Source organism: Giraffa tippelskirchi, chromosome 8, assembly GCF_054371585.1.
Source record: "Giraffa tippelskirchi isolate mGirTip1 chromosome 8, T2T-mGirTip1v1.2.pri, whole genome shotgun sequence".
In the NCBI taxonomy this organism is placed as follows: Eukaryota; Metazoa; Chordata; class Mammalia; order Artiodactyla; family Giraffidae; genus Giraffa; species Giraffa tippelskirchi.
Window position 1 is genome coordinate 20,652,312 of NC_137282.1, and position 24,848 is coordinate 20,677,159.

A 24,848-nucleotide genomic window follows, 5' to 3' on the forward strand; every position below is an offset into this window, starting at 1 on the left:
TTTAACTTTAGCCTACTTAATTTTTCCTTAAGCCTCTCAGTAATTGGGTGACAGAATAATTTCTTGGGAACTTTGACTTAACGTGATTTTGCTACGGACTTCCCTTTTCTCTGTGTTCCTTCTGATTCTGGTGCTGAGATGACCTGAGTGAATTGGATCTTGCTATGAGAAATTTGTCTCTGGATTAAAGGAAGATCAGCAGATGCAAGATGGGCTGGGGTAGGATCAAGTGAGCTGGAATTTCCACTCCTCCTTCAGGCTCTGAACACTTTAACCTGTGCCTTAGAAGGATAATACCTATGCTTCAGGGCGTGTGTATGAGGATTGAGTATGTGAAAAGTAGACAGAAGTGGCAAAAAGACCCATGAATGTTTGTCTATGGGTTTGTCCATGCGAACTTGAACAGAATTTGTATGTATTCTTGTGTGAAAATTGTATAAATCTTATGTTGAATTGGTTCACTGTGCTTTTCAGGTCTACTATATCCTTCTAGTTCTCTGTATATTCATTCTATTAATTTTGGGGGAGTTTGATATTGAAACTCCAACTAAAAATCTTAACTTACTACTTAAAATAATTGTATATATTATATTGTTGTATATATTTGTATATATATTGTATATATTATACACAAAATAATATATAGTGGAACTATTTATAACCGTGTTCTGTATTTTCCAAGTCTCCTGGCAAATGTGTTATCATTCTTTCATAATTAAAAAAAATAAAAGAAAATCGCACACACCTCTTTTGCCTTTATCTCCTTCTGCATGCACACACACTCACACATACCCCTCTAACCAGTGCTGTTGGAAAAGCACAAGTTTGGATTATCTTTCCTGGTTTTCCTCATTTTTTTACTTTTCCAAAATCTCAGCTGTTTCCCTTAGCCCTGCAGGCAAATTTCAAGAATTTTAATTCTTAAAATTAAGAATCCATTTAATTTTGTTAGAATCTCCCAAGTTACTCTATCTGTAAACTGGTAGGCAGGATGCTATGGGGTGTTATCATTTCTGTATTAGTGTCCATGAGAGCAGATTTTCAGGATTGCAGTATCTTCAGGTCTGAGTTCCATGTGGGTGAAATTAATAGGTGTTGGAATAACTGACTAAATGAGGTGACAAGGACAATGGTGGTGACGAGAGAAATCTGAATCTACCTTGGTGCCTGTGAGAGCATCTCTCCCACTGTGGTAAACACACTTAGCCTATGAGTAAGTCATGACTCCAGAGGCATTTAAACAACTGAACTTTTGCTATTTTAGGCCTGAGACATTTTGATCTTTCATTTTACATGGCTCTGAGGAAACCAGGACTGGAGGCAGAAGCAAATAAAAAAGGCTTTGGGCTGTGTGTCTTTTAAAAATTAAAAAAAAAATTCTATTGAGGTTGGTTTTTTACCCCTTTACTATGCCCACAGTATTTGTCAAGAACAAATTTTAAGATCTGTATCACACTGTATTGGAGAAATGAGACTGGCTGAATTTCGAGCACAAAGAACTCTCTAATTTACAATCCAGAGCATCTCTGTAGAGCATCTATGCCTTTTCAGTTTGAACTTTGAGATTTCACTATATTTAACAAGTTCCAGTCCCTGCCGTCTCAAAATGGGCACAGATGAGCCACAGTGACAGAGAGCACCCTAGATTCGATCCCTTTTCAAACTACAGACATGAATTCAGTCAATTCCATTTGGCAAATAATAAATTTATTAGGTGCCTACAAGTACAAAACACTGAAAGCTGCTGTAGGGGATTATAAAGACATATAGAAGAGCCCTGCTCTCAGAGAGCTTACAACCTAGGCAATTAGTCACAATTAGTAAGTTGGGGCAATATCACTGTAGGTGGCTTAAAGCGGACTTCTCGAAAATGTTCATATCCTTCACATTCTCCTCTGGTCAAATATGTAAGGAATCCTTTGAACAGGAAAGCAAACAGTGGGAAAGAGACCTTTTATGGAACGAATCCATGACCTTGGCTTTGCTTGCGAGCATCTTTCGGTTGCTGTTGCTTATTCTTGTAACTTTCTCAGCATCGTTTCCTCGTGACCTTTGTTTGGAGAGCATCTCCGTGCTTCCTGAACCTTCACCAGGGTTTCCTGTTTGTGAGTGAGTGGCTCAATTGCAGTTTGGCCTTGGAATGATTTGCAGTCTGATTTTTTCCTGCAGCAAATCTGTATTTTCATTTCAGTTGATGCTAGGACGGTAAGCCTTGCCATCTGTGGTTTGAAGGGTGGCAGTGAGTTGCAATGCAATGGAAAGCAGGCCAGACGTTTCCCTTACTTTAAACATTTAATAGTGCACTTATTGGTTATATTCTGTACAGATATAGAGCAAGTTATAAACCTCTTCTTTTATTTACTTTTTTTCACTTAGACTGTATTCATGTAAAGTGTATTTACATTAGCAAAAAACAAAAAACAAACCAAAAAGCCTTGAGGTACAAAATCCAAAAGAATATCTGAGGTATAAATACAAGTATATTTTAAATAATAATTTTTATCATGCTTTATCTATGTTGGAAAGCACAGTGGACAGGTAGGTATACATATTTCTTAATAGAATGGTATATACAACATACAATCTTACAAATCTGAAGGCCATCAAAATTGAATATACAAGTATATTTTCATGAGGAACACTAATATCCAAAATACTCAAATTAAACTCTGATATGTCCCCCGCCCCTTAATTCTTCAAAGAACCTTTGAAATAACACTGACAATGGTAACTACATTATAACAAAATTAAAATCCTTCTTACAACTCTCATTCATACATTATTCACTTTTGATCCATATAAAATAAATGTCACTAATACTGTCTTTTGAGCCAACCTTTACTATTACAGTAAAACCTGTATAAAGACCACCCTTCCAAAACCCTGCACTAATGTATTTTTATTTGTTTTTACTGTGATTAGAACTTTCCATTACTACTACAATCTATCCCAAGGGCTTCAGAAAAGAGATGAAAAAGAAATGCAGGAAAAACAAAACAAACCCTCTTTGCTGTTAAGGACAAATCCAATTAATAAACATACGCACCTTTCAAAAATGTTGCTAATAACCATACCGACAACAAGCAACTTTTTGGTTGGGTTACATTTGCAAGGAGTTCCTTGGGACATAGTTTCCTGTGCTCCCATACATAGTGCCTTAAAGAGTTTCTCCTAACACAGACATGCAAAGAATTTGCAGATACATAGAAAGTGTTGATACTTGATTCAGAAGTAGACATTAGAGTGGTCAGTTTTCACATCTCAACTTAGAAACCAAAAAAAAAAACAAAACTGCTTTGGTGCTAGCAAGGAAGAATTTCCATCCCTGAATTCACCTGTACTGGATAAAAACAACTTTGCTCCTTGCAATCAGATTTAGAGACAAACTGCGTTTGAAAGGGGCTATCTGAGTAAATTACACTTTTAAGGTAGAGAAGAGGTTGGTGGAAAAGCAATATGTCTACTAACTCAGAAAAGAAAAGAAAAAAATACATGTGTGGGTTGTCCAACACCCCAAAATAAATGGGTTCCCTTTCTGGACGATTCCATGGGTAGTCGGATATTCCAGGTTAAACTGAACCTGGTGCATCAAAATCCTTCTTGGAGGTGTCTCAGTGTGCCAGACACTGCGGCCCAACTTACACATCTCTGCCATTCAACCAGCAACAAACACACATACACACACTCCTCTGTGCAAACCTTTCTTTGCTCTTCTCAGTGAGAAAACATGTCAAAGAGGACCAACTATTCCAGTGGATACACCCATCCCTCCATACACTGCAAAGAAAATGACATAGGTACACGTACACAGACACTGACATTGCAAGAAAATGAAGTCTCTTCATTATCTTCCCTAATGTAGTTATAGTTTTGCTTCTCAGAAGCAATTCAAATAAGAATACTTATTTTTTTGCACAGTCATATATTCCAGTCAAGGTCCATAATACAGACCTTACACAAACAGGAAGCAGCTTTAAAAAGGTATCAAATCGCTATAGTCAATTCCCACTCTCCAATTTGTAGTTTCATTTCAGGATCAGACACTGAACCCAATCTTCCAAGAACTGGCAAGTGTTCTAGAAATAAACGCCCAGACAGTGGACACACTTCAGGAATCACCTAGATTTGGTGTCTTTGGTTTCAGTGTTCTGATGACTGAAGGAGTCTCGGATCTTTACCACTTCAGCTGCACACAAATGTCCAAAAGATTTCATGTACCACTCTGGCATGTGGCCCCTAAAACAGACAGAAAGGAAACGCAAACAAATTATTCAAGTTGGAAAACCATGAATCAGCCGAAGGGAGTTCTAAATACACTTCTAATTCTTGATCAGCAAATGTGCAAGTAAAGATCTCTCTTACTATTTTGAAGTAATCTCCTGGCACCTTCATTACACTTATGGAACCAGAAGTTTCTCAAGGAACAGCATACTGAGTGTAGATACTGGGTGAGACTGAGCTTCCCTGGTGGCTCAGACGGTAAAGAATCTGCCTGCAATGCAGGAGATCTGGGTTTGATTCTGGGGTCGGGAAGATACCCACCAACAGGAGGAAATGGCAACCCATTCCAGTATTCTTGCCTGGAGAATTCCACGGACAGAGGAGCCTGGAGGGCTACAGTCCGTGGGGTGGCAAAGAGTTGGACATGACCGAGCAACTAACACACAGATTGGGTATAACCGTTCAGGAAAGCTCTGGCATTATCGAACAAAAGCAGATAACAGATACTTGAAGTACGGCAATGTAAAGACTTCAAACAAGAATTGATTTAACAGGAGAGCCACTTTGGAAAGTTTTTAGAAGTTGATTTTTCTTTTTTTCTTGTTGGTATTGTTGCATTTCATTCATTTTTTGATAAGAACTCACACTGATGTAAGACACAGAGCATAGGCCTAATTAATTACCAAAAGGGCATGTCATATTATTCAAATATCTTTGAATATAAAATAACACACATCGGCTTGCTGATTCAAACTCTCATTTTCCTGTGGCTTTAAGCTCATTGCAGAACCACCATATCTGCATTGCTTTAATACCACATTCTCTAAGGGGTGGAAATTAGCAAGTGGTACCCAGAAGACCAAGAAATGTGAAGGAGTTACTTTATAAACACTGCTCTTCACAGAACATCCAAGATGCAAGGATATATTATTCATTTAAGCCTTTTTTTTTGTTTTTGCATTAGACAAAAAGTCTGAATCTACTTTATGCCCCTCACAATGTAAATAAAAAAAAATCAGCATCAGAACATACCTTAAGTCTGCTCTGCACATGTAGGTGAGTTTGGATTTTCCTGACCCACAGGGTTCGATCAGATATCTGGCCAGGAGCACATTGACCCTCACTCCCACCACAGGGGCCCGGTCATGATCCACCGAAGTGAGTAAAAGGGCACACGCTCCCTTGGGTAAATTAGTCCTCCATGTTCTGCAGAGACAAAATGAGAGGGGGAGTAAATGGGAGGTTCCTGGAAGCCAAGTTTAAAATGTGGCCTCACTCTTACAGGAGGGAGCTGCAGGGCAGGATAGAGGCCCCCTGGTGACCCAGCCTGGGCAGAAAGCATCCTTGTGCAAGAACTCACGAACGGCTCACTCTGCGCAGAGCCCCTCCTGCAGTGGGTATACAAGCTCACAGTCAGTTCTTTCAAAGAGAACCAAACTGAAGTGAATTTGAAAACCCTTTTTATGTTTCACAAATGTACTAGAACGTGGACGTCCAAATGAATGTTACTCTGTTGGAAAAGTTCTGGACTAATGATGTGACATTTCCTCAAAGATTTTTGAAATTCTTCCCTCAATAATGTCTTCAGAGAATGTAGGAATTACATATAAATCAGCTTCAACCACAGCTCACTTGGGACCCAAATGTTATTTCCTGGCTGATGCATTCACTAAGCTATTTCTGAGAAAATCTATCCTAAAGGGGAAAAAATAGCTACCACTGAGCACATTTGATGGACTGTGCCTCTCTCTGAGCTCAGTTCCAAGACTTCAAACCATTTTCAGGGATGGACACACTGCGGGAATAAATGCAGATCTTATCTTTCATATTTGGAAGGGTTTAATGCTTTTATGGAAGCGTATCTTCTATTTTAAGTAATCTTAATGTAACGTTCAGTGACATATAAGCTCATTCTTGCCACAATAATCAATCCGGAAGCTCTCACCTCAAAACGACATAGTCCCGAGCAGGATGGGGCGCCATACTGTTTTGGACGTACTGGTAAATTTCAGTCTGGCTGTCCAGGATCTCAATCACTTTCGAATCCAACAAGTCTACATCCCAGAGGTGCTGCTCTTTCAGGAGGCGCTTTAAGATTTCCTCGGGTGTTGCAGGGACTTCGATGGTTGCCCTCCAAAGCCTCAGAGGCGGTCCTTCACTCACCTAAGAGAAGGATGGACTTTTCAGTGCCGAGACAGTCCCTACACATCTAGACTTTTAAGACAAACTGTTAGCCAGGTACATGGACCTAATGCTTATTTCTGACTTAACAGGCTGCTGACCTCAAATATATTCAAGATCAGGACAGAAAGCAGATAGAACTGCTGGCGTCACCTCTGGTTTGATCTGTTTTCCTGGGACCCATATTAGGGTCAATGCAATAAAGTGAGATCTGTTTGCACCTCCAAGCCTGCATGGCCATCCAGACTGTGCTCAAGGTTTCTTTCTTCTCAAGGTGGTAGAGACAAGTCAACAAATACCTCCATGCGCATGCACAGTCAAACAGAATACCTCTGCCCTCAAGGGGCTTTCAAGTTAAACCAACCATCCCAGCCCCCAGCACTCCCTGCTCTTTAGAGGGCCAGGAGAAGAGTGACTGAGAACAGAGGAGAGCCTGAGGGGATTCCAATCAAAGGAAGGAAACAGCTGAGCTCCTCATAAAAGGCCCAAAGGCCCAAGACCATTAGTAAAACATTCCAGGAAACTCTTGCATGATTCTATGGAGCCAAAGGATTTCACTAGATGGTTTCCTTTGATATGAGCTCAATGATTACAACTGGTTTCCACTCTTACCTTGGGGATATGAATCACCTATCTGCCCAGCTCTAGAAGGAAGGCAATGGGTGTGTTGGCAAAAGGGTCTGGACTCTAATGAATCCAAGTCCCAACCACCAGACTCGAATGGCCGACAACGAGGATACAACTCACCTTCTTATAGGAGAGCTCAGCCTGCTCAGATGTGGAGTAGCTGACCCAGCCTTTGAACTTCTCTTTGACCTCTTTAAACAGACTGTCCACACAGTCCTGGAGGAAGTGTTGGTAGTCGGCTGACTCATCATTACAAAGGCGTCCTAATGCTTCGAGGGTCAGGGGCTTTAGCTCCTGTTCGGTGTAGGAATTTCGGCATCGGCTCATTTCCTCAGGAACCTGGGAGGGACACGAGAGACAAAGAGCATGTCTGTTGCCCATCAGTGGAAGTGGCAGGGTCCTCAAGGCCGTGAAAGCGGTCTAATCGCCCTGCTTCCACCAGGTGAAGGGTGTCCCTGCTGACTTCACGTGGTATCACGAGGATGCAAGCAGAGCAACTTCATAAAGGCACCTAGAAAGCTTATTCTTGGGTGAGGTCCTCCTCTTTAGGAAGAAGTTACAGTAGAAGACAAAGTGACTAAAACAAGGTGTACACTGACGAAGACACAGAATTTTCTTTTTTTTAAATTGAAGCATAGCTAATTGATTTACAATATTAGAATAGTTTCAAGGGTCCAACATAGTGATCTGAAAATTTTTTATATACTCCATTTAAAGTTATGATAAAATATTGGCTTATATGCCCTGTGCTGTACAATACATCTTGTGGTTGAACCCCTCAAACCACTATTTTGTTCTCTATACCTTTGAGTCTGTTTCTGTTTCATTGTATTCATTCTTTAGTCTTATTTTTTAGGTTCTACATATAAGTACATACAAGTGCATGCACTACTTGTTTTTCCTCGTCTGGCTTATTATACTAAGCATAATGCCATCTAGGTCCATCCATGCTGTTGCAAATGGCAAAACTCAAAATTTCATTCTTTTTTTTTAAATGGCAGAGTAGTATTTCATTTTATAGACATACACACAGACATACCCCACATATTCTTTAGTTCTTTATCCTTTCATCTGTTGATGGACATTTAGGTAGCTCTATTTTTAATTTTTTGAGGAAAGGCCATACTGTTTACTATAGTGGTTGCACCTCAGATACAGAATTTACTTCAGATAATTTGTAGCTTTTGTTTTCTAAGTAAAGGGGTATGAAGGTAGGCAATTTCATGGAACATATTAACTCTACTGAGCTTATACATTATAAAATATATAAATAAGACATTCTCAGACTACATACATAATTTCCAGCTTGGAAAAGATCTTTTGGTTATGATGTGAACAAGTATGGAGCCCAAGATTTTGCCCCTATTTACATTACCCTCAACAAATAACAAAACTTTCCATCTCCCTACCTGGAAAAGCTTCTTGCACTCAGCAATCATATGCGCTAGCCCTTGAGTGGCAGCGAGATTCTCATTCAGATCTTTCTGATCTGGTTTGCCCAAACTCTGTTTTCTTTGCATTACCCTAGAGAGAGAAATGAGGGAGGGGCAAGATTCAAATGTTCATATATTTTTAATCAATGTGTTATTCTAGGAAACCTAAAGGAGAGAAAAAGGCTATTTCACTGGAGCTTATATGACATTAAGTAGTTGAAGAGAGTTTTACTTTGGTCACTAAAATTTCTCAGTTGTATCAACAACATACAAAAAACATGAAAGAGACTGTCTCTGATGAAATCCAGGCTATTTAAAACCATTATGTTAGGGGCTTCAGTGGTGGTCCAGTGATTATATAGCTAAGCTCCCAAAGCAGGGGGCATGGGTTCGATTCCTGATCAAGGTAACTAAGATTCCCCCATACCATGCAGCCCATAAAAATAAAACCACCATGTTAAATAGGTTCCTATTGAAACAAGGAAGCTTATAAGGTCTATACATGTGAGGTGGTGAGAAGGAAAGGCAGCTTTGACTGGTGGGTGGGTGGGAAGCACTGGTCATTGGGGTAAATAGGATCATTCTTTCCAGTTTAAAATTAAACAGGAGCCCCTCCTGTTGGTGAGAGAAGAGTCTATTGTTTCCTAGAGGTTTTGTCTTAATCTTATCTGATCTCTTTCTACTGCTCCCCTTTAGTTCTCTATCCCATTAAAGCAGGAATGCTCTAGTCAATGGTTAGAACCAGTTAATTAAGCATTGTATGTCTTTCAGAAGCAAAGCTAACTTCACCTAACACAACTAGGCCCCATGCCAACAGCTGAGAACTATCTGTCAAGTTCCTTTAGAGTTGAGGAAAAGGATTAGCAGGATGAATTTGGTAGAAAGGAGTTAATGACTCCTTTCCTACTTTATATAAAATATTCATGTAAGTAAGAAGTTCCTCTGCCACTTTTTACCCATCAGACAGAAGCAAGTTAGCTACTTACTGTACCTGCCCCGCAGTCCCACCTCATGTATAAAACAGATACTAACAGCAGCTTCACCTCTTTCAATTATTAACAGGATTAAAGTTGATAATGAAAGTCCAGGGTGTAGCCCCTTGCTGGGGACAGAATACGTGCTGAGCAAATATCAGCCTTAGTTATTTTCCAGATTCCTTGACTTCCACAGTCACTTCACCTTCTCTACATCTATGGAGAAACTCTGCAACATTGGCTCCGCTGGGTTCTTAACTTCGAGACTGAACATCATCCTTACTTATTTCACATCCAGCTCCTTTCAACCTCTGGCACAGGCCAGCAGCTCGGTTCTACTGAAGAAGCCAAGCCAGACTGGTTTTATTTATGCAGAAGCCAGGGCTGTTTTTGAGGTCAGTAAACCCTTATGATTCTTTGAGGGCAGAAAGTATGATGACCATGTTACTGAGGGCACTGACAGAGGGTCAGGGGAAACCCTTGCCGTGGCAAAGCAGGAACGCAAATGTTTCTCAAAAGCGGGTTGAAACTAGATTGTCTAGGAGGCCACACTCCCAGAGCTGAGAAGAATGGATGGGAGAAGCACAGGGGAGGAACGTGGGCTGTGAAAGAAGAAGGTCAAACTCCGTTTTGCTGGATTCAGGTATTAACACAACAAAAAAACACGTGGACAGCCCTATCAGGACAGGGAGGCTGCCACAATGGGGCATGTGCATCGTCACCGCGTGTGCACAGCTCAATGGACCTGTACCTTGGGGAGGAGTTCTCTCTCTTCAGAGTGTTGAGGTGGAAGAGGGAAGGCGCCAAGCACACGGCCAGGTTGGTGGGGGTCATCTGGTTCTCCTTGACGGCTGCAGTGACATCGCTCAGGAAGTAAAGGAGCGTCTGCAGGACCTCCCGGTTCTCGTCGGGCAGGAGCATGATGGCGGCCTTGATCGCCTGGAGACGCTGGTCCTTGGGCACATCTGCGCGACACCAGCACTTCCCCCGTCAACCCAGTGATTTTCCATGTACGTTTGCAAGGAAACGTCCCAAAAGCAAATATCGGCACCAAAGACCTCAGCCCAGCACTGAACAAGCACTTGCAGAAAGTGTACTTGAGGTTAATATGGAAGAAATTAGGGATTGCCAGCAATGTCACTACCCTTACGTAGTTCCTGCCTGTGAAGGAACTGAGAATTTTAAACACCCACCATGCCGATATACTCCCAAATCCACCTCAGAGTTCAACTCCAGATGATGTCTGCTATTTTCTTTTAGTTTACAGAAGTTTGGTTTCTTTCTAAGTACTTTTTTCAAAACTCCTAGTTTACCATTCTCAATTACTGAACATTATAGGCTTATACTTTTGTTCAGTTTCAATCAGAAATTTACTAAAGACACATACAAGGGTACAGAAACTGAGATTTCTTCAAAACACTTTGACTACAAAGTGTTCAGCATCTCCGAGGACTTTCCTAATTTTAACTGATAGGCTCATTCTTTAAATGAGGAAAGGAAGCTGCTAAAATATTCAATTTAAACAACAGATATGTTTTTTATGTAGTAATTTAAGCTTTGGAAAGCCTACTGAGAGGCTAGTAGTAAAAATACATGCTTGAGAAATAAACCCATAAAAATATAAATAATATAACAATATAATATAATGTATATATATGTATAAACTAATAATACAGGTAGAAAATGCTGAACCCAACTTTCAGGTCTCCTATACTAGGCAAATTTTTCTTTTAAAAGGCATGTGGTGGAAAATTCAAGTCACTTAAACACAGCTCCATAGGACAAACTGATTAAACAGCTCCATGGTTACAATACATAACAAATACCTTGGTGGGGGAAATGTGACCTGTGTTTTCATAAAATCTGAAAGGATGAAACAAATAATGAAATAATCCAGACCAGCTCCATTTCTCATAAAATCAAGTCCCATGCGCCAATTCTAAAGACAATTCTAGCTCTCAGAGAAGCTGCTTTTAAATTACATTGCTGTAATACCACACTGAGCCAAGAAAAACACAAGGCTGTAAAAGCTATAATCCTGATCTTGATCATTAATTTAGACAACTGTTTGCTTTAAGCTTTACTTAAAAGTGAGATGGGCATGGGGATTGTTTTCCCAACTATTTCTGGCAGAAGCTGAGATGCATAACCGAAAGATTATTTATTCATTTTACAGAAAGATAAAACACATGGACACCTGTGAAATTTTAAATACAACAGGCTTTGCTAGAGAAAAGTAAAGCAACTGAAATACCTATAGACAAGGCAGAGAGAGAGATACTGGAATCTGCTCTTTTAAGTATGTTAGATTAACACTGTTCTTGAAATGAATGAAAAAAATGAGTTCCTGGATTTGAATGTAAAAATGTACAATTGCTTAGTAATTGGAGAATGATGACAAAGGAGTTTTTCCTGTACTACTCAACAGATGTACAGAAATCTGTTTTGCAAACAAGAAGGCAAAAAAGAAACAGAACAAAAACTGATGACCTGTCTCTAAGAGGTCATGATGTGGGTCCAAAAGAATGGCATCAAAGGAGCTACAGGTTTTGGCTGACCCCACTTTCCCCCACTGCCAACTATGTCAAGGTCAAAGAATACTCACATTGGTATATCTGCAGAAAGGTTTCTGAGAGTTTGTTTGTCATCAGTGGCTCAGGAAGATCTCGAAAATACTGCTTCAACATGTCTGCCACATCATAAGCAGACTGTCCCTCATAGTTGACACAATCTATGGTGCTTTCATTCATCTGGCGCAGAGCCTGAATCCGGGATTTGACACCTGATTTTCTGAAGAGCCCAACCTTTGTTGGAAAAACAAAACAAAATGTAAAGTGTCAAGAGGAAAGCAACATTTTCATTGCAGAACTAGAAAATGATGCGTGCACCTGAGCTCCCATGATTAAGTGGGACCTGCAGACATCAGCTCTCACCTGATCCAAACAATGGTTGCGGAGGTAGCGCATGGCCTGCTGGATGCTCTGGGGGAGGGGCTGTCCTGTGCGCTGCACGTTGACTGTCAGAGGGACCCCGAATACATTCCGGTCCTTGTAGTCTGGAACCTTGATCCTTTTCATGAACTTGGGCACAGCCCTATTGAAAAAATATTGGAGTTGGGAGGGATACATTTACTCATCTTCTGCACATTTTGCCCATCTCTGCAGGTAAACCCTGTGGGTTCTAGATCTGTGCTAATAAGGTGGCAATTAAACAAAATTACAAATTCAGTTCCTCAGTCATATCAGCCACATTTTAAGTGCTTGACAGCCATTTGTGGCTGGTAGCTACCATAGTGGACTGTGCAAATATGGAACATTCCTACCACCACAGAGAATCCCACTGGACAGTGCTGTTCCAGATTTTGTAACATTTGGGGCCATGAGGCCCAATAACATTTCCTCAGCTGGGGATTCTCTCTCCACTGTTAGCGCTGAGAATGGGGTCTACATTCTTAAGGGAGAAGATGGGCTTCCTTCCAAAATGGCGGCACAGGAAGGAACAAGAGGAGAAAGCTACAGTCAAGACCATAGTAGGCACTTCAGGATAGAGCTGAGAAACAAGTCCCATTTGTCCTGAAAATGGATGAGAATCATTTCTAAGCTCCTGATGAGATTCAAAAGATCAGGATGAAAAAAAAAACAGCAAACACATGATGTTGGTCCCACATAATGAGAACCAACTCCAGAGCTCAATGTGGGAGGGGAAGGTAAGCTAATGACCTGAAGTCAAAATAAATTCTCCTGCTGATGACCCGAGAGAACATAACATCTTCAGCTTTCTAAAGGAAGACAGAGGAGAACAATGAGGGTTTTGTGAGCCTACCCCAGGCTCCCTGGAGCCCTGACACCAGGTCCAGCCTGAGCAGTGTGTGCAACAGCAGGAAACCGATGTCATGTATTTAATGCTGTCAAGCAGAAATTTCAGCTCTACAAATGACCTCTCTGAATGGGACAAGAAAGGGCAAAGCTGAACAGGAAAAGAACTTTGTGCAGCATTTCTCCTTACTCTGTGGATCCCACAGTATGAGGCTTTAACGTTTGGTTTTGACTCACTGGAAAAACTGACCAGAACTCAAGAAGTATTCTGGACTTTGAGATTCTTGAGGGTTTGGTGGCGAGGGGGGGTGGTGGGTCACTCAGAACTGGGAATGTGAAATATGCAGTTTTAAATAGCCAGCAGGGAAACTCTGGCTCGAAGCACAGAGGAACACTGCGGAAGGCAGACTGCCTTGACTTTAGAGTGCTAAACCCACAGCCACGGTGTGTTACTGTTTATAGCTCTAGGAAAGGTAAAACTGAAGCGCAGGGCCAAATCCGTATTTCCATACAGTGAAGCATATGGATCGCGGCTGTAAGTATGCATAATACTCGCTTTGTCAGGGGAGAAAAGCCCAGCGGCGGAATGTACAAGGAACACATTACGATCTCCACAGAGAATCTGAAGCATGTGGGGGATAAACCAGTCAATACTTATTTCTGTCATTCAGAACAAACAACTTCTGTATTTAGCAGGGCTCACATAATAACAGCCTTTGAACAGGAGATGCTTTGATGCTGAAGTTAACCTTACTACGAGTCCCAAGGAGGGGAGGAGCTGGGGAGAGAAGTTACGTTGCTGCACTGACTCTGGTTTTGCTACCAAGCGCTACTCATGAAATGGACCGAGTCTCCATTTTTATAAAGAACTAAAATTGTGCAAGTGGATAATATATACTTCGATTAGCAAAAAGACCGAAGGATACCCAACTGACACTGCAAAATGCACTGGGATGTCAATGTAGAGACATTTATCTGCTTTGCACTCAGAAAAAATATGCACATAATGGCTCCTGTCCATGACCTATTCAACCCAGCAGTCTACATCTCACAGTAAACATACCAAGAGCAGTACTTCCAAAAGTGTGGACAGTTCAATAAATTTTATTTTCATACATTATTTTTGTTTATAATATATTAGAGTGGTGAATTCCTTTATTATTCACTGCTCAAGAATCTTTGTTGGAAAAAAACATAACCTAAATTCTTTAGCCCAGGTAGATTTTTGTGATATTGCAGATACCTATATCAATCAAAAATGATTTCTAAAAAACGTGCATAAAGAGGGTTACAAAGCCAAGCACTGTACATCAAGCATTTCAAAGTTGGTCTCATAACATCTTATGATCTAAAGTTTTCTTCCCTTCCTTCCAAACTACAATCTGATCCTGTACATGTATTTGCCTGTGTTGGGCTATTCCTACCACTGGGAAGGAAGCGCCTGGACAATGAGGTGGAAAAGTAAAGCAGTCCCACCCTATCAACTGGCAGTTTGTCACTCCTAGCGGTGAAAACTCAACCAACCCCGATGAACATTCCCTAAATCTATGCCAGCTTAAGCAGTATCGCGTGTGGACTCAAGAATGCAGACAGAGTCGGGACAATGAACTAAAGATACAGGATCCACCTGTTACACCCTCAGTGTTGGGATAGCACTGGCTGAAAATGTTTTCAAATATGGTTCACTGGGCAGTTTAAACCCTTACCAGCTAAAGCCATGCTTATTAGAAGGCGTGTATTTCTCCAGCAGGGCAGTTAACTTCAAGAGGGAGTACTTCTGCAGCAGGTTCATCTGGGCCACAGACTGGCAGTTAATCTGCAGTGACACGGAGTTTAGGCTCGGCCGATGAGAGCTCTGGAAGCTGTGCCATCTCAGCCTGTGCCTGCATGAGAAGGGGGAGGAACGTGAGTATGAAAGCTTTTTAATGGGTTGATGCACAGTCAGCAGTGGGTCGCTCACTGGCCTCTTATCTTAGGAACTGAGAAGATTCAATTTCCATTCCAGTCTGTTTTTATTTTGTCCTGTGGTAAAATATATACATAAATAAAATTTACTCCTTTAACCACTTTTAGTATACCATTAAGTTCCCTTGTGGCTCAGCTGGTAAAGAATCTTCCTGCAATGCAGGAGACCTGGGTTCGATCCCTGGGTTGGGAAGATCCCCTGGAGAAGGAAAAGGCTACCCACTCCAGTATTCTGGCCTGGAGAATTCCATGGGCTGTATAGTCCACGGGGTTGCAAAGAGTCAGACATGACTGAGCAACTTTCACTCACTCAAGTACATTAAGCATTAAACACACCCACAGTGTTGGGGTTCCCTGGTGGCTCAGTGGTAAAGAATCCGCCTGCCAAGCAGGAGACATGGCTTCAATTCCAGTGGTCAGGAACATCCCCTGGAGGAGGAAATGGCAACCCACTCCAGTATTCTTGCCTGGGAAATCCCACAGAGAGAGAAGCCTGGTGGGCTACAGTCCATGGGGTCACAAAGAATTGGACACGACTGAAGCGACTAAGCAAGAACAACGACAAAGTGTTGTACAATCAATCAACCCCGGTATCCATCCACAGAACTGATTTCTTCTTCCCAAACTGAAATTCTGGTACCCAGTGAACGATGTTCATTAATCTTTTAGGATGATAGGATTTTCCCGTCTAGCACTTTCCTTAGGGATTTCATGGCTATAAATGGCTCAATCTCATGTCCCCTACACAGCAAGCAGAAGCAGCCCCTTTCTGATCATCCGCCCCTCACCCCCAACAGGTAAGAAAAACTCTTACCTGTTGGACCTGGTCAGGGAGGCCCCGACCCCAGAATCCCTCCTTTCTGGGATGTCAGAGGGCTCCTCAGGCTCGTTGAGTGAGTTGCCTGTGCTGTCTAGGTCACTGGGGGTGGCTCGGTCATTGTCCACATCCAGGTGTATCTGCTTGGGAGAGGACGGGCACGGTGAGACCGAGTCCAGGGCCGAGTCGGAATCTCCCTCATCGGAAAACTTCTCCGACCACTGGTTGACTATCCTCTGCATCCCCTTCACGTGGTAGAGGATGTCGTCCAGCTCGGGGAAGATGTCCTCGTTCTCCAGATCGGCCAGGTCACCCGAGCTGGAATAGAGGATGGAGCCCGGTACGTTGTCGTAGATACTCAGGCGGCTGCTCACAGAGCTTGAGGAGTTACGTCTTTTAAGTTCCTTGGGGCTGCTGTTTTCTCTCCTCAGGCTGATGTGGCCAGGGCCGTGGAAGCTCCCGGTCCTCCAGTTTACAGAGCTGTTATTTCCTGAGGGAGAGAAACTGCCATTGGAAAGGGCTTTTGGGAAGGTGCCGGGCTTGTGATCTTCTGGGATATAGAACACCGTGTCCTCTGGGTAGCTCTCGCGGTTTTTACAGTTCTGTTCCGTGACGTTGTTGAACGTGGACTGATTGAAGGGATCGAAGCCCTCCAAGTACATGCCTCCCCGCTTGTTGCAGGCGCTGAGGCTCCGGGTCCTGGTGACGGGACTGGGCGTGCTTACGTTGCTGCTGGTCTCAGACTGGCTGCTGCTGCTGCTGGTCTGTGTGGAGCTGGAGATGCTCCTCTTCCGTACCATGGGGACGTTGATGTGGTTGCCGTTGAGGGAGGAGATCTCCACGCAGTTCAGCTGCTTCAGTTTCTCCTCGTCCACCCCCTCCTGCAGGATGGGCCCGCTGATGATCAGACCCAGCTTGGAAGGTGCTTTGTGCTTGCTGTGGTGGGAGCCCTTGAGCTTTAAGCTCTCCATGCGCTTCAGCAGGCTGTGTGTCTTGGACTTAGCAGTCTTCTCGTGGCCCTTCATGCTAAAGCTGAAGCTGGACAGTTCCTTGGGAGAGGGCAGGCTGCAGAAGGAGTCATCGTTGCCTACAAAGGTGCCGGAGGAGCAAACGCTGAGGACGGAGTTAGTTCGGGCTGGGGCCGAGTCCCCGCGCTGGGGTGCATGGGTGGTGAAGCTGCCAGTGCTGCGGACGGAAGCCACCTCCTGGCGATCGCTGAGGTCCGTCAGCATGCTTTCATGGCTCGGGGTGTTCTTCAGGTGGACAGCGTCTGGGGACCCAGGGATGGGGTCCTGCTTTGGAGAAAAGACGTCGAACTCTTCAAGCCGGGACCACCTCTTGCTGTCCCTCTGGAAAGTCCATTTGCCACTTATTGCACAAGGCTCGTCCTCGTCGGAATCCTCACTCTGCAAAGACAGAAGGGAACCAACCATTCGTTTCCTGAAACCGGCAGGCAGCACGGGGCAGGGCATGCCCCAAGGCCCAGGGGCCAGGAGACTGACCATAATGCCATTCATGTCAATATCCCCCTTACAGCTTTATTATTATTTTTTAAAATAACCAAGATGAATGTAAGCATTTCACAGGAAAAAGCCTAAGCAAGTGTTTCAAGCTAAATAAGAGTTATTTTATGGAAACTCTGGGATCTATAGGCTGCTCTTAAATCGCTCACAGAGGAAACCTCTGAGATCTGTGAAAATTCCAGGCATGTAAAATATTTTGAACTGGAATCAGCAATGGGTAGGACTCCCTCTGGTCTGCCTTCAGTTTTGCTGTCTGTTGATAGTATGTGTTTATATTCCCTTTTGCAATTAAAATGGTGGTTTTCGAACACTCTCATCTCTCAGCCTCTTCCCTGCTCCTTTTCATCCCTCCCCCACCAACACGGGAACCAGAGTTAATGCCACAAGAGTCCTATGACATTTCAAACTCAGTCATGCTCCAGGCCATTTAATAAGGTTTCACAAATACCCAGTTCTGATGGCACGTAACATGCGCACACCCGATGGAACATCTCTGCTGGTGATGCCTGACTTATAGACGGGATCCAGGGTTACACTGTGACAGACTATTGCATCCGAGCCCCTTGATGGGATATCAAGAGGCACAGTTCAGTGTGATGCACGCCCTGCACACTGGTGTGGAGCGTCTCCCGTGAGCAGGGTCTCCTGGGACAGCGGGTGGAGCACCCTGAACGCTGACTTGCAGGCTCCTCTCCATAGCTCCTCACAGTGTGAGGTGAGGTTCCCGCTCGTTTGGTTAAAAGGTTTAACTCCCCCAAGAAGGCAACTTGGCGCAGGTTAGGTAATTAAAATCGGTACTCTGACAGTAAAAAATATGTTCTTTGACCAAACTCACTTCTGTTTACTCTAATTTGTGGCATTCACTCCCACCACTACACCCACCTCTTCTCTTAAGAACTCATAAGACGTCCTCACATTTCAAACACAGGAGAAAATACCATCCAAATCAGTTATGTGCCAGCATTTCACTAGAATGTGTGGGATTTCCAGCCTCCCTCTTTCTTCTCTAATTCCTCTTCTCCCTTCAAAGCTCTATTCTTCCATATCCCACCAGCCAGCCTTCCCTGCCATCTCTACAGCTTTAAAACACATGTACTGTTACACATGGGAAGACAGAGTTCCCAAGAACTTCCATTGCAGTTTCTGCAGGGAGGCAATGCAAAATGCACCGGAATTCCTTAAGCCTCATCCCTTTAATATGTTGTAGGCATTGAGTTAATGAGGCAAAATCACAGAAAATCTGTTCAGATCAAAAATAGCAGACGAGACCCAGATTATTGGCTAGCTGCAGCTATTGGTTTCAACTACATAAGGCTACACAGTTTTTGGTAAACCTGCCTGGATTATAACATTTAAAATGTAGGTGTTTTTAGAACAAGGAAGTAAGAGTTTGTGAAACAAAATCTATCACAGAACACATAATTCAGTTTTTCATCTTCTCCTTTGCTCCTACCCTATGATACATTTTATATACATTTTATATACTCACTCTTTTCCGATGAGGACTAATTTCCAGCTTCATTACCGCACATTTGTTTAAAGTATTTAGACGCCTACAGAGCAAAGAAATAACATTAGCAAAGACAGGAAACCACAAATGGGTGGATAAATATTTTTTCCAAACAGTCGACATGTTTGAGTTTTTTTAAATCCATTAATATCTACAATTGAGAAGAGTATTCGAAACTTCTTTACAAAGTGAGGTTTAAAAATACTTTTATGTTTCACAAGTTTTTCTCATTTACATTTAATATTACTATTTTACAGTGAAATGGCACACTGCAGTGGTTCTGTAAAGTGCCTCTTATTCTTCACAGAACAAACAACCCTCACTTGAAGACATGTATTCTTCCAACAGCCCCTAGGTTGAGCCATTAAGTATTTCCACCCAGTGCCAAGAAGTAAAAGCCAGTGATGTCTACTTTCACAGAAATAGGAACAAGAACAAGTAACCAAGCTGAGCTGTTGATGAATAGTGTTTGCTGTTGTAATGTATTCTATCTCAAATCAAAATTCAAATATAAAAATAAATCTATTTTTAGTTATCTCTGACAAATGATAAACAAATGATAGTCTGTTAAAAAATTTAGTGAACTCTATAGAAAGGAGATTTGAACTCTCTTTACCACCTAGTTCTTTTTTTCAGCTTCCTGTATAGGACAGGAAAATGCATTGGTATAGTCGTAGCAACAGTGCAAATGATTAATTTTAAAAACTGTATACTTCAAAGGTCAACATCTTTAAAAATTCAAAAAATAAGCACTTGAATCAGATTCTTCTTTGGAATAGGAGTCAAATTTTTTACTCTGAATGCTTTTTTTTCTTTATTCCTGCCAAAGAGTAATAATTTAAAATTAGGAAAGTAATTTAGCTTCATTAAAAATGAAGTACTTAAAAAAAACAAAGCAAAACTCTACCTCACTGGGAAATAATGAAATAGCTCAAAGAAAGAAATCCTTTACAGATGCAGGAATAAATGGCATGTAAAACTGTGAAGACAGCCTTTCAGGCCCCAAATCTTTCTAACTTCTTCCAGATGACCATCACTTAATTGTCTTCAAATGGATCCTTAACATAGCTGCTGTCTTGCACCATCAGTTAAGATTGCAGTTCTTCCTATTTCACAGGACAAGCACACTTAATGCACACAAATTCAAACTGATTCTGAGCCCTCTTCAAGGCTCTATCGTTCTGATCCTGTTCTTGCAGCTTGTCTAATAACTTGGATAAAGGAGGGTAGAAAGTATTTTTGCCTGCTGATAAAGACTGCCTTTGATTTCATAGATTATGTGCCAGCCTGCTTATAGGATAAACAAAGATAACCCTAAACAGAGCACCTATGCTCAGGAAAATTCTCTCTGATAATGGGAAGGGAAAGAAAACAAATAACTTAAAAAAAAAGAAGTCCACAGACATTAAAACGAGTGGATATAACGTCCCTCTCAAAGGGGCATCCATTACTTCAATGACTTGTATCCACAGCGTTTTAGTTCTCAAATGTTTTTAAGATGTCAAGAATCCAGGATGGCTACAGTCTTAGGTCTGGGTTTCATTAATCAAACCTGAAATCAAATACCCACTTGACTTCATTTGGGCTTTAATGGTCGAGTGGTGTTTATAATCAAGTTTACTAGGCATGGATGCCTGTGGGGATGGGGGAGGGACTTACTTCACAAGCTGCAGATCTGAGTCAAACAGAAAAGACTCCGAAGGTCAGTTTTGTAAAGGTCAGCGTTATCTTTTTCTCTAGGTAGCACCAAGCTAATGGCACTTCAAAACTGAAGCCCAGGAGTTATTTCTGAAGTTTTCATGGAATTCACATGTCCCCTAGACACCTCCAAAGTGGTTGCATGTTACCAATTTAGAGAGGGTACTGACATGAAGTAGCAGCTGGGGACACACTCGGTCAGGCATTGTGCCTGGAGTCTCACGTGTATTATTTTGTCTTGATAGAGATACTACTGTTTATTTTCAATGTACAGATGAGGAAATGAGGCTTGGAGTGAACACAAACCTTTTCCAAGGCTACAGGACTAAAACACGGTGACTCTGGCCCTGAGAAGCAGTCTCTTCTGTGTTCCTTTCTAAAATAAATGTTAATCATGATAATATACGGGAGCAGCTTCTACGCTAAGTATGACTTCTCTGGTGAGTGGCAGAACACTGGTATCTCACACCGTCTGTCCGGAAGCCCGAGTCCTTTCTGGCCCCCAGGGTCCCTGCTGGCTCAGCTCCTCAGGAATGTGTCAGTCTTATCTGCTGTGCAACTTGTACTCTGCTCGGAGGGGGAGGGAGCACAGGGTGAGCCATCAGACGTTCAAGAGCTTTGCTGGAGGAGCTGCAAGCACCCTGATAAAACCATGGCAGGCGGGTCCTGGGCCTCACGTAGTCAAAGTGAAAACAGGGAAAGCAGAAGAGAAGTGAGGAAGGAAAAAGGAACATATACCTATGGCCCGATATATGGCAGAAACCACCACAATATTGTAAAGTAATCATCCTCCAATTAAAATAAATAATTTTTTAAAAAAGAAAACATCCAAAAAAAAAAAAGAAAAACCCACGAATACTGTTCACCCATCTCTCTCTAAGAATATACTACCCCAAAGAATAGATACTAGCCAGGTGTCAAGAACATCCATGAATAGCTTACCAGTTTTATCCTACTTTGAGATGCTGAAGATGAAATGAAAGGTTCAAAGAAATGTATTTCCAAGATGCTGTTATTATTTGGCACTAAAAGCATAATGTTGAGTTTCCTAGGAAATATACTATTTAAAAATCTCAAAAAAAGAAAAAAGGAACAATTTCCCCCATAGATCTGACAAATAAAAATTCTTCCAGGCCTTAAAGATATTTTATTGGAATTACTGCAATTACTTTTCTTTTAATAGGACCAAAATAGTAACATAGCTGAAATGTACTAAGTGGCTGGGTGCTTCACAGAGCTTAGGCTCTTCAAGGGCTGTGTTATAATCAAGTACAGACTGAAGATGCTACTGTCATTATATGATTATCAGTTTATTTAAGTAATTCTTTGGTGTATTCATAGGAGTCAGTTGTGACCTCACAGGAAAACAGCAATGTGGGATAGATGAAGTTTAGAGAGAACAGTTCAGAAAAGGTATTCTAAGAGGTCACACTCTGCATTATCACCTGTACACGCTTCAAGACAAGTGAATCACTCCTCTAGTATTAATACTGAATGTGATGCTCTCAGAATCTTGGCCTTATTATCAGGGTTGGATCATAACAGCAAAGCTAGTGCGACTGGGACAAAAGCCAATCTCTCCAAGGAAACAAGTACATTTACTCCTTACAAGTACACGTGTTAAGGATGCTGGTGAGCAATCCAAACCCAAACAATCTAGTAGTTGCATAATTACAACTTTTGGTCATTACAAAACTTTATATTATTTAAGACAGTATCATTATCATTCTCAAGAACACACTCTCTACAAGTTTTCTGCTCTTAGTAGAGTATGTTAAGAGGTCAGTGCCTACTAGATTATTGACCAAAAGGAGCTTTAAGATCTGCACAAGTTGTAAGTACATGAATGTTTATAATAACCTTTAGGCAGAACATGGGAGTGTGTACTAGTATGTACATGGGAGCATTTGATCCATGTGTGTGTGTGGGGGGGAGGGGTGGCAGGAAAGAGAAACATTTAAGAATTATTTCATTTAAAACAAACCTAAAAAAGCTTTAAAGTAAAAACTATTAAATATTTAATAATATTTTATTAAAGTAAAACTATTAGCTGAGTTTCTGTTAACTATATTACCATATGTATTTAAAATCAACTGCTCAAACTGTTTCAACAAGGCAAAAAGATGGAAATCTATGAAAGAGTCTGTCTAGGAAAAAACTTGACAGATCACAAGGCAAAGTTTCAAACAACACTATAGATTCAGGATCTGTTGGCCCTTTGAATTTCGTGGGCTGAGAGAGTACATAGAAGAGGTCAGTCTAGCAAATAAGATGAATATCATCATCAGTAAAAGCAAGTGTCCCCAACTACTCTGATGACAACCCAGAATCTGGAGGGCATTTCCAAGGAAGATGCTTGCCACTTCCTTCTTCAGAACTTTCGTTTAGCCCTCTCCAAGGAAAATCATTTGCCATGAGAAGTCTGTTTATGTGAAAGTGTGGACAAGAGACCTTGGGTTTTCCATTACAATCAACTTGATGGCTATTTCCGTGAATTCTGAATCCTACCCCAAGCCTTTCTCCACATACTCAAATCTGGGTGTCAGTTTTAGGCTTGGTAATTTTTAAAGCACTTGACATCCATCATTGCATTTCCTTCTTACACTTAACCTATGAGATATTATTCTACACATAAGAGAAACTGATCCCATGGACTGCAGTTCATGGGGTCACAAAGAGCCGGACACACGTGGGTGACTGAACAATAACAGCAAGAGAAACCGAAGACCAATCAGAATATACTTGTGGAATCCAAAGAGAGAGCAAGGTCTAGTTGTTTTTAGGCTCTTCTTTTCATCAAAGATCTAAGAGTACAGATTTACTCTCTTCAAAGAGAGGTAGACTCTCTGACAGTGCTGAGAGGTGGTGTAAGCAATAAAGTATGGAGGATGCCCTTAGACCCAGAACAGGGTAACTACATTTCAAACTGATATTTAAAAAAAAAAAAAAAAAGAATCTAATCATGACCTTTTGGGCTGTGATGCTGCCATGATATTTTTATGACCCAGGAATTCCTAAGCCGTTGCTGCTGTTTAGAGGGCACGCTCACTAAGTAGCTCGAAATGTGTGAGATGGATGATCTGACGCAATGAGTATGTCTCCTAGGACACATCTTAGGAGTGATCTCATTTCTATGCGTTATCACCAGTGATGAATTGAGAAGAAATTAATTCTGTCCCACAGCTAAGCATTGAAACATTTAAAAAATGTCTGGAGTAATTTATATTCCAGATGTTGTCTCCTTCCCTCCTAAACTGCGTCGGGGACATTTTTTCATTACAGATGACATAGCTATGATATTATATACTCTGTGGGGTAGGGGTGGAATCAAGTTCCTTTCAGAAAGTGTCTACATACCCTGGGCATTTCTAAGCAGTCATTCAATTGGATTTGAAAAGTGACAGTGTTTCTGTGGTTAATGTGGCATTTTTTTTTTCTTTCTGAAGCCAGGAGAGCTAGTCTATTCCACACTCCATTGTAAATACCATATTTGTCTTTCCCTAAACTCCTGCTTAAGTTAGGTGCTTCAAAAACCACTGGATGACATAAGAAAGGCAGAAAACAGAGCTACAATTGCTTTCTTTGCCTGTAAAAGGGAAATACATCCTGGGTGCCATTCCACCTCAATGATGCTTTTCCAAGTTAAAAGTAATACCGAAATTATAAGAAAACTAATTTTCCAACCAAATCAACAAGTGAATTAGTCTGTGTATGATCTTTTTCTCTTCAGAATTCACCTTTGATGGCTTACAGGTTTTGAGAAAAATTACAAGGATGATTAGCTTAAAAACGAATAATATGTCCTGAAGAGCTGGAGAGGATTATCAGTGTCCTGTCATCGTCTGCTGGGTATTTTATCACTTCCACTTCGTTAAAGCCTGCGAGCTGCTCCTCAGTGTGAAAATCCACCAGCACCACAAACAAGGGTTTCTGACAGTTTTTCTCACACTTCCCATCAGTGCTCATTTGCTGCCTGTCTACTTTCTGTTAAAGGCTGTGCTGAGTTATTTTATAGCCGTATTTAATCCTATTGTTATGAATGTGTACATGGGGAAGCTGAAGAGGTTCAGAGATGCTTTCCTGG

At 41.6% G+C, this 24,848-nt stretch overlaps 1 protein-coding gene across 11 annotated transcripts in view; it reads right to left on the bottom strand.

Moving 5' to 3' along the window:
* Positions 1–24,848, bottom strand: part of DLC1 (DLC1 Rho GTPase activating protein) — a 512,426-nt gene that overhangs the window by 12,743 nt on the left and 474,835 nt on the right. For 3 of the 11 annotated variants that reach the window (XM_081520940.1, XM_081520941.1, XM_081520945.1), the window contains exons 4-15: positions 19,046–19,109; positions 16,031–17,439; positions 14,958–15,134; positions 12,370–12,529; positions 12,042–12,240; positions 10,188–10,401; positions 8,439–8,553; positions 7,150–7,368; positions 6,167–6,384; positions 5,254–5,427; positions 4,120–4,236; positions 1,691–2,219 (exon numbers count right to left, since the gene is read on the bottom strand). In XM_081520940.1, coding sequence (XP_081377066.1) covers positions 2,198–2,219; positions 4,120–4,236; positions 5,254–5,427; positions 6,167–6,384; positions 7,150–7,368; positions 8,439–8,553; positions 10,188–10,401; positions 12,042–12,240; positions 12,370–12,529; positions 14,958–15,134; positions 16,031–17,439; positions 19,046–19,109 — 3,088 coding nt within the window. In that variant the 3' untranslated portion in view covers positions 1,691–2,197. Of the gene's footprint in view, positions 1–1,690; positions 2,220–2,279; positions 4,237–5,253; positions 5,428–6,166; positions 6,385–7,149; positions 7,369–8,438; positions 8,554–10,187; positions 10,402–12,041; positions 12,241–12,369; positions 12,530–14,957; positions 15,135–16,030; positions 17,440–19,045; positions 19,110–24,848 lie in introns of those variants that run through there. The other 8 variants (XM_081520934.1, XM_081520942.1, XM_081520939.1 and 5 more) reach the window with 4 other exon arrangements.